At 33.0% G+C, this 9238-nt stretch overlaps 1 protein-coding gene across 1 annotated transcript; it reads left to right on the top strand.

The window, feature by feature from the left end:
* Positions 1–65: 65 nt before the first annotated feature.
* Positions 66–3791, top strand: LOC110023095. Its single transcript, XM_020722322.1, has 8 exons — positions 66–460; positions 525–643; positions 736–854; positions 1239–1401; positions 1500–1717; positions 1800–1865; positions 1944–2175; positions 2591–3791. Exons 1-8 carry the CDS (start codon positions 296–298, stop codon positions 3789–3791), a joined length of 2283 nt encoding a protein of 760 aa, XP_020577981.1. The 5' UTR covers positions 66–295.
* Positions 3792–9238: the final 5447 nt, after the last annotated feature.

The following is a 9238-nucleotide window of genomic DNA, read 5'->3' as shown; positions in this document are numbered from 1 at the left end:
TATATATATATATATATATATATATATATAAATTAGAGTTAACAAGCCGCCTGAAACGTCGAAAAACTAAAGGAAGCAGTTGGCGTGAGCTATCGCCATTGCCATCTCCAGGGGCCCCTTTCTCACGTTTGAAATGAAGATAGCCGTTTGGTCCTAGTAAACCGTCGCCTCAGCTCGCCGCATCTTCTCCCTCTTTCTTGGAGCTCCGCCTAGAGACGTTGACAGAAATTTGAAATTGCTCATCTTCTCCATTTCAATTCATTCATCCCGTTTGATTTCCACTTTAGAGAACGCCATGAGTGCAGAGCTTCCAGTTTTCTCAAAGGAAGAGATGGCCGTAGAAGAGGCTCATGGATTCCCCAAGGCCTATGCCTGGCTCTGTTCAAACTTAGAAACCAATGGACCTTTCGCAAATGGACCTCCTCCTTCCTTCATTCCACGTGCCTTGCAGTCTCAGCAGGTTTTCCTTTCACTTTCTTTCTAAATCCTTGGTTGCGAATGGATTAATCATTTTCTTTTTACAGGCATTAAAAGTTAAAGAACTGAACCGGATGTTCCCCGTTATCGATCAAGATGTTCGCCGCCCTTATGTGAATCTGAAAATTTATGCCGAATTTCTCTGGGTGCAGCTTGATGATCTTGAGTATGATTGAACGACACACTTCTATTTGTATTGGAATATGTTCTTCGTAACTATTTTGGTCATCTTGGGCTATTCTTGTTCTGCTTTTTCAGGAATGCTGGATTTGATCCTGCTTTGTTTCGAGTTGATCGTTTTGGAAATGTAGTCTACCGACATGCTGATTCATCTTCTCCTCTTGCTTGGGACATTGATCACTGGTTTCCTATTTCACGTATAATCAACCCTTATTTATATGAAAAATATTATGATTTTATGCAATTATAACTCATTCAATTCTTCTCATTTCTAAATGTTACTTAAAGATGTTGTTTAAATGATGTTATTTAAACATGTTGCCAAATCAAACAGTCAATGTCTTTAAAAAACATTACTGTTTGAAATAAAAAGCTACTCAGTGCCTTTAACCTTACTCCCATTGGATCAACATTGATGAATCAGTTTTATCTAATTGTAATTTAAAGGAGGAGGTAGAACAGTTCCAAGTAATTTGAGAATACTACAATGGCAAGTGTGCAAAAAGAAGAAGAACAAACTAGATTTCCTAATTCCATGGTGGGATCTTCAGCTGTCAGTTTTATCTAATTGTAATTTAAAGGAGGAGGTAGAACAGTTCCAAGTAATTTGAGAATACTGCAATGGCAAGTGTGCAAAAAGAAGAAGAACAAACTGGATTTCCTAATTCCATGGTGGGATCTTCAGCTGGGCATTTCAGTCAACCAATTTCTATCCATATTTGCCTCTAAGAACTCAGATTTCAGGTTTTTTTTTATCTGTTCTTTTTAATGTTTCCACTACTTTTGTCCTATGGGAACTTGTTTTTTAAGATTATATTGAAATTTATCTTAATTTGTTGTAGGAGTAGAGCTTTCTCCTTCTTCTTCCTAGATGGAGGGGAGGGACTTGAATGTTTGCAGAATTTTAATCTGCATGGTTTTCCTCAGAAATTCTTGGATTCCAAGAGAAAACTTGGATTAGCTCCAGCGGCAATCGTCTCATCACAAATTAGTTCTGAAAGAATGACACTAAAGGCTATGGATTTTAATAGACCATTGGCACACAAACCTCCTTTCTCTGGTTAGTGGAAGCAACAAACTCCTTTAATATTGCTTTCAGTGGTTTTTTTTTGGCTTATGCTCACTCATTGATTACCTCTCAGCATCAATGGAATCATTTCAAAAGGGAGAAGATGCTGCTAACATTGAACTTCAAAGATTTAGATCAAGTATCTTAAAAGAAAATAATCAATCTGCTTTAGATGGTCATAAAAATAGTCCTTGTCTCACAATTTTATGTTCGACAGACTCATTGAGGAAAAGGAATGAGGCAAGGAAACATCAGGAAGAGATCAGTCGGTTGGTTGGAGAGTTGAATAAGCTAAAGCAGCAAAATGACACCGAGCAAACAACACTTCGTGAGTTGGAAGCAAAGCTGAGAACTACGAGAATTCTAGTAGAAAAGTTTCGACATCTATCAGAAATTCAGGCCTACTACCGATCCCTCTTGGAAAATATGATTAGAGATGCCATGCATGAGTAAGTTAAACTAAGCATATGTTGACATGTTTTTATAATCATCGTTAATGATTCTCAATAACATTATGTGTTATTTAGTTCAATTTTATGTAGAACACATTTTAATATTTATAACAATATTGTCATTGAATTATAGTTTGTTTGGTGTGAAGATAGCTTATTTAAATGAGATAAAGTGTAACCTAGAATGATCAATTATGATTATATGATATTTTTTCCATTTATTTTTTTGTCGGGTTTTAATATGATCAAAATAGTATTTAAATTCACAAAATTATTTTTAAAAAAATTCAATAATATTTTTTATTTTTTCTAATAACATATCACTATATAACATACATAACCATAAAAACACATATATTACGTCAATCATCTAAAACTTTTTGTATTAACCATTAAATTTTTATGATTTTAGGGCTATTTTTTACAAGAAGGACACCGCACAAAATGAAGCAGCGTTACAAACTTTATTGGCTAGATTGGAGGCCCAGAGAGCCGACTGTGATTCTTCTGGGAGTAAGCTCTGCGAAATATACAAAGAAAGAGAAGAAGTAGAGAAACGTGCCTTGGTTTGCTCTAAACAAGCCTTAAAAATATCGGAAGAATATGTTGATTGCAATGAAAATAGCCATCTTTTATGGTTGAAGAGCAAAGTAAGAAATCCAATAAAAAAGAAGTTGAGAGAGTTTCTCAAGGAGGAACAAAATGCTTTTGAGGGAGGCATTTCCTTGTCTTTCGATGGAAAAGAAAATTCAAAAGAAAAATCTAAAGTAACTATGAGTATTATTACTGAAGAAAGCGATCATTGCCAATCAAGTACGGTACACAAAATCAAAGATGTCATTCCTCAAATTAGTAAGCTTGAAGAATTTGCATTAAGTGATGAATCTTACAAAAGAGCTAAAGGAAAAAAGAAACAATTTTTTGATTACTGTAGCTCATCATACAATGTTGAAGAAGGGAATGGTAAACTTCTGGTTTCTAAGGATCATGATACGACTTTTAACAACAAGCTTATGGAAATTCATGATAGTAAGCTCAATGTTATTATGCCTCCTATTAAACAAAAGAAGGTTGAAATGAAGGAAAAGCAAGCTCAAAATAGTGCACTTGACGGAATTAAGACTAATAACTCACAAAGGCAATGGAGTCTTCATCCAAGTTCGCATAAACAACGAGAAGAGATTGAAGAATATAGATACCTAGTTGGAAAAGAAAATGCTGAAAAGTGGCGTCAAATTTTTCTGGAGAATGCCAAGGAAGGCTCACCATACTCTGATTTGCATTCAGCACCAAGGAACTTTGATGAAAAATTAAAGAATGCCAATGCTGAAATAAAAATAAATGAGGTTGATTTATGTGCAGCTAATAATGGAAGAGAGAAGAATATTTCAAATAAACTTCTTATAGAAATGAGATTCAAAGAGAAAAGCAAGGTAGGAACTAGTGAAAGTGCTTGGAATGTTGCAAGTAGGGGCAAAAAGGGATTTGTTGCTGAGGAGAAAGAAGAAAGCAAAAAAGGTTTACCGATATGTGAGAGTTCAAGTTCAAGAGGGTGTAAACCCTTGCCTTCTTCTCCATCTATGATTTTTGGGTTGAGAAAGAGGGAGTGTTGATTGCATAAGAAGAAAACCCATGGTGATTAGTGATGACAAAAATGCTCATGAAAAAACAAATTTCAAGAATAAGAACATGATCACCAACATTATCTCAAGAATAATCAAGAAAAAAGTAAGGAAATGAGATTTCTTCATGTATGCATTTAGTATTTTTTAATTTAGATGGATTATTTTATATGAATGATGTTATGTTCATTAATGCAAATATTTATTAAAGTTTTATACACAGTATCATGAAAGAACCTAGGGGTGCGAACGAGTAGTGTCGGGCTACATCCACCCTCGACTCAAGTTTGAGTTTGATTACCTAATCTAGTTTTAGCTGGGGCTTAAGTGTACGAGTTGAGCCAACTCTTATTTATTATAAAAGAAAGCATAATGTTAATTTAAGCTAATGTTATACTAAAATTATAAATTTAATAAGCAACTAAAAGAAACATAATATAAAATCACTGGACATAAAACATACGAATTTATTTTCAATTATTTATATAAAGTTCAATATAAAGACTTAAAATTTAATGTATATTGGGTGTATTTTTTAATAGTGTTTTTTTGAATGAATTTGCTGATGAGCTGCCGAGACAATTGACTTGTTAGCTCATCGAGTTCAGCTCATGAACTAATTATTAGAGTTGAGCCTGAGTCGGCTCACGAGGTGGCTTGGCTAACTTACTCTAAAAAATGTTTTCTTGAACTATATTCCAAGCTTAAAGTTACAATATTTGAGCTTATATTTGAATAAAGTATAAAAACGATAAAAAATACTTTTAGTAATCTCTATTTTTTAGCATGAAAATATAAGCCACTTACAATGTCAATTTTATAAAATTATTTTCTGGCACCTTGCAAAGGAGATGGCACCTCAAACCTGTAGAGCTTCCAACAGCACTGCCTCATTTTTGTGCCAACACAGCTTTACATAGGAAATTTAATTTGAAATTGTAAATGAGTAGCTTGCACTTTTCCCTCTCTTAGAGCTTGATAGGCAAGTCACTTTAAATGCCCATGGGGCATAGTTTTGTACATCCTTCGCTAGATATTAGTCCTATATGCAGCATTTTGTGAAGTGCATGCAAGGATTTTATCACTATCTGTAAATGGGTCCTACAAACTTTGAGGAGTATCAGGTCTGTAAGACTATGTAGTTATTAAGCATCCAATAGAAATATATGAATGTATTTATTAATTTGATTCAAGTTAAAGGCTACTAAGAGTCAAGCTACATACAAATAAAAGAAATAATCAACAATAATTCAATGAATTATTCTAAACAAAAACAAGTAAACAGAAACATAATAATAATAATACATGATCAGAATATTAGAAATTGGATATTTATTACATTCAATATTTCACAAAGGAGAAAGGAGCAGTGACATGGATAGTAGAGGTGGATGAGGCAATCTTGAAAACTTCCTGGACAGATGCAGGTGGATGGACGTCTTTGACACTCAAAAATTCATAACGTCTTTGACACTAAAAGAGGTGGATGAGGCAATCTTGAAAACTTACTGGACAGATGCAGTTGGATGGACGTTGTGGACACTCAAGAATTCATAAATATCAGAAGCAAATAATAAAATCCTCAAGTTGGGTAGAAGACACCAATCATAGCCCATTTGGAGCTCAAACTTTCAAAACTGATGAGGTGCATAACCTTAATGAGAATTTCAATCGTCAGAAGTTTTGAAGGAATGCAAACATACTTTCCTTGATGAACTGGTGATCCATTGCTATAAATTTGACCCGATCACGAAGGATTGCAATCTTTGCAACGATGACAGTGGCTTTATTATCACATGATATATTCTTTGGAATTAAGCATTTTCTTCAGCCAGATTCCTTCACAAATCTCATATGACATAGCCCTATACTTCCTCTTCAGCACTGCTTTGTGCCACAACAATTTACTTCTTACTTCTCAAGTTTCCCCATTCATATGTGCAATGCCCATTATATGATCTCCTACTATTAGCAGAACTTGATAAGTCTAAATTAGTGGACATTATCACATTTTTATTGAGAATTTTCATAAAATCTATTACTTCGCCAAGATTCTTATTCATAAGCTAAAGGATCTGAAAAATAGCCCTGATATGCTTCGGTGGGATTATTCATGAATTTATTGGCCGTGTTAACTGGTATGTGTCTAATAAACTAGTTTCCCAACATGTCTCAAATATGTTCTTTTATCAGTAAGAGAACTTCCATCCTCAGTGCTCATATTATCCTTTGAATTGATTGATGTGTCCATTAGTTTACAGCTCAACATTTCATTTTCTTTAAAAAGAACAAGGACATACTTTCATTGAAATACATAAAAGACAATTTTATCAAGTAATTTACCTAGAAAATATCAAAGTTTTCCAAAGTCTTTAATATCAAGTTTTTTCGCCTAAATGAAGTAGCGTTACAAACTTTATTGGTATACTGGAGGCCCAGAGAGCCGACTGTGATTCTTCTAGGAGTAAGCTCTGCGAAATATACAATGAGAGAGAAGAATTAGAGAAACATGCCTTGGTTTGCTCTAAACAAGCTTTAAAAATATCGGAAGAATATGTTGATTGCAATGAAAATAACGTGCCTTGGCATTTCCTTGTCTTTCGATGGAAAAGAAAATTCAAAAGAAAAATCTAAAGTAACTACGAGTATTATTATTGAAGAAAGCGATCATTGCTAATCAAGTACTGTACACAAAATTAAAGATGTCATTTCTCAAAATAGTAAGCTTGAAGAATTTGCATTAAGTGATGAATCTTACAAAAGAGCTAAAGGAAAAAAGAAACAATTTTTTGATTACTGTAGCTCATCATACAATGTTGAAGAAGGGAATGGTAAACTTCTGGTTTCTAAGGATCATGATACGACTTTTAACAACAAGCTTATGGAAATTCATGATAGTAAGCTCAATGTTATTATGCCTCCTGTTGAACAAAAGAAGGTTGAAATGATGGAAAAGCAAGCTCAAAATAGTGCACTTGACGGAATTAAGACTAATAACTCACAAATGCAATGGAGTCTTCATCCAAGTTCGCATAAACAACGAGAAGAGATTGAAGAATATAGATACCTAGTTGGAAAAGAAAATGCTGAAAAATGGTGTCAAATTTTTCTGGAGAATGCCAAGGAAGGCTCACCATACTCTGATTTGCATTCAGCACCAAGGAACTTTGATGAAAAATTAAAGAATGCCAATGCTAAAATAAAAATAAATGAGGTTGAGTTATGTACAGCTAATAATGGAAGAGAAGAATATTTCAAATAAACTTCTTATAGAAAAGAGATTCAAAGAGAAAAGCAAGGTAGGAACTAATGATAGTGCTTGGAATGATGCAAGTAGGGGCAAGAAGAGATTTGTTGCTGAGGAGAAAGAAGAAAGCAAAAAAGGTTTACTGATATGTGAGAGTTCAAGTTCAAGAGGGTGCAAACCCTTACCTTCATCTCCATCTATGATTTTTGGGTTGAGAGAGAGTGTTGATTGCTTGAGAAGGAAACCCATGGTGATTAGTGATGACAAAAATTCTCATCAAAATGCAATTTTCAAGAATAAGAACATGATCACCAACATTATCTCAAGAATAACCAAGAAAAAATTACGGAAATGAGATTTCTTCATGTATGCATTTAGTGTTTTTTTCTTGAGATGAATTATTGTAGTCATGATTATTTCAATGCCTGAATCATAATCACATTGTTGTAAATTTATCTTATGTGATCATCAGCTTGCATTGTTTAAGTGCTTTTTAGAATGCATTCATTATTATGATCCATTTTATTTATTTTTTAAATATCATAAGTGGAACAGTAAAGAACTAAAATAGATGATAGCGTGTGGCAGCAAGGCCACTGCTCCAAAGAGAAACAATAAGAAGATAAAAATATAATCAAACATCCAATTGAAAGTTCTAAATGAGTCATATTTTTAGAGTTGAAACATTGTTTACTTGATCTTCACACTTTTTCTTCATGCAATTAACAACATGTGGATGCAACCTTGCATAAGAAGTTTCAGTTTGAGTTATGTACTCTCGATCTCACGCCTTGTAAAATGTTTCAATTTGTGTTATGTTTACCCTTCAATAAAAATTTTTTTTGAAAATTTCAGCGATATGGTGTATAGGAGTATTCTCAATCCACCTATTAAAGTATTTGATTCTTTAGGTGAATGAAAAAAGTCTGTCTCAACAGCAACTGGTTGGAAAACTATAGTGCGTGCAACTAAAAACTGTTGCATCATCCCACATAGCTCAAGTCAGCCTGGTGGTGAGTTATAAGCTTATAATAGCCTTTTTTTGAATATTTTTTTAGGTGAGGTTTGTTAGAAAAATATGTTTCAACTTTATACACAAATTTCAAAAGAAAAGTACATAATAGCCAAGATCTTTTAAATTCATGATTTTTACATATGTAAAATAAAGTGACGCATACCTGTATTCATGATGAACAAATTTGATCTTGAAGAGATGGAGTTTCTCTCTCTAATCCCTTAAAACTTTCTGTACTTTCTGATGGAGAGAAATGTACGAGGTGTGTTAGGTAGAGAGAGGACCCATTCTCAAATTCATGCTCTATTTATCCACCATCCATCAAGGAGGTTACTAACCAATAGGATTTATGATAATTAATAAATTAATTGATTTTTATTAATAAAATCAATGACATAAGTTAGTAACATTTATTTATTTTAGGGGTTATATGAGTTACAAAAATAAATATCATAAGTTATCATAAATTATGACATAAGTTATGAGTTAAGAAAATTAATGAAATAAATATCATAAGTTGTCATAATTTATGACATAAGTTATGAGTTATGAAAATTAATAACTTAAGTTATCAAAAATAAATCTCATAAGTTATTAAAATAAATGTGAGTCATAAATAAAAATATAACATTCTCCCACTTGGTTCACTTAATTTTAATAGTGCATTACATACTGCAAGATAAATCCTTCTTTATATTGGTTAAATCATAAATTATTTAATAAGTATGAAATTAATATGAATCATGGCGGTTGTGCATCAATTTATCGACACAGTCCCTTCCATATATCACAATATCAATTACATACTTAGCATAATGAGAATTAACATCATGATCTCATAATGTCTATTAAAAGACAAATCTTGTTGAAACATCATGCAACATAAAGTGTACACTAACGATAAAAACAAGATTTATAAATATCAGAAACAAGAAAAATTGGGCCCAAAATGTCAAAATACAAAGAGCATAAAACTAATAAAGGGTTTTGGTAATGCCCATTCTCACGACATGTTCGTTAAATGTCTTCGGTGACAATCCTTTTGTCAAAGGATCTGCAATCATGAGATTGGTGCTAATATGCTCAATTGACACCCTATGTTTCTGAACTTCTTCCTTAACGGCAAGATATTTTAATTCCATGTGTTTAGCACCTTTGGAATACTTGTCGTTTTTG

The sequence above is a fragment of the Phalaenopsis equestris genome, unplaced genomic scaffold (assembly GCF_001263595.1).
Source record: "Phalaenopsis equestris unplaced genomic scaffold, ASM126359v1 Scaffold000210, whole genome shotgun sequence".
Taxonomy (NCBI): Eukaryota; Viridiplantae; Streptophyta; class Magnoliopsida; order Asparagales; family Orchidaceae; genus Phalaenopsis; species Phalaenopsis equestris.
Note: the sequence above shows the minus strand (reverse complement) of the source record. Positions and strands in the feature narration are given on the sequence as shown.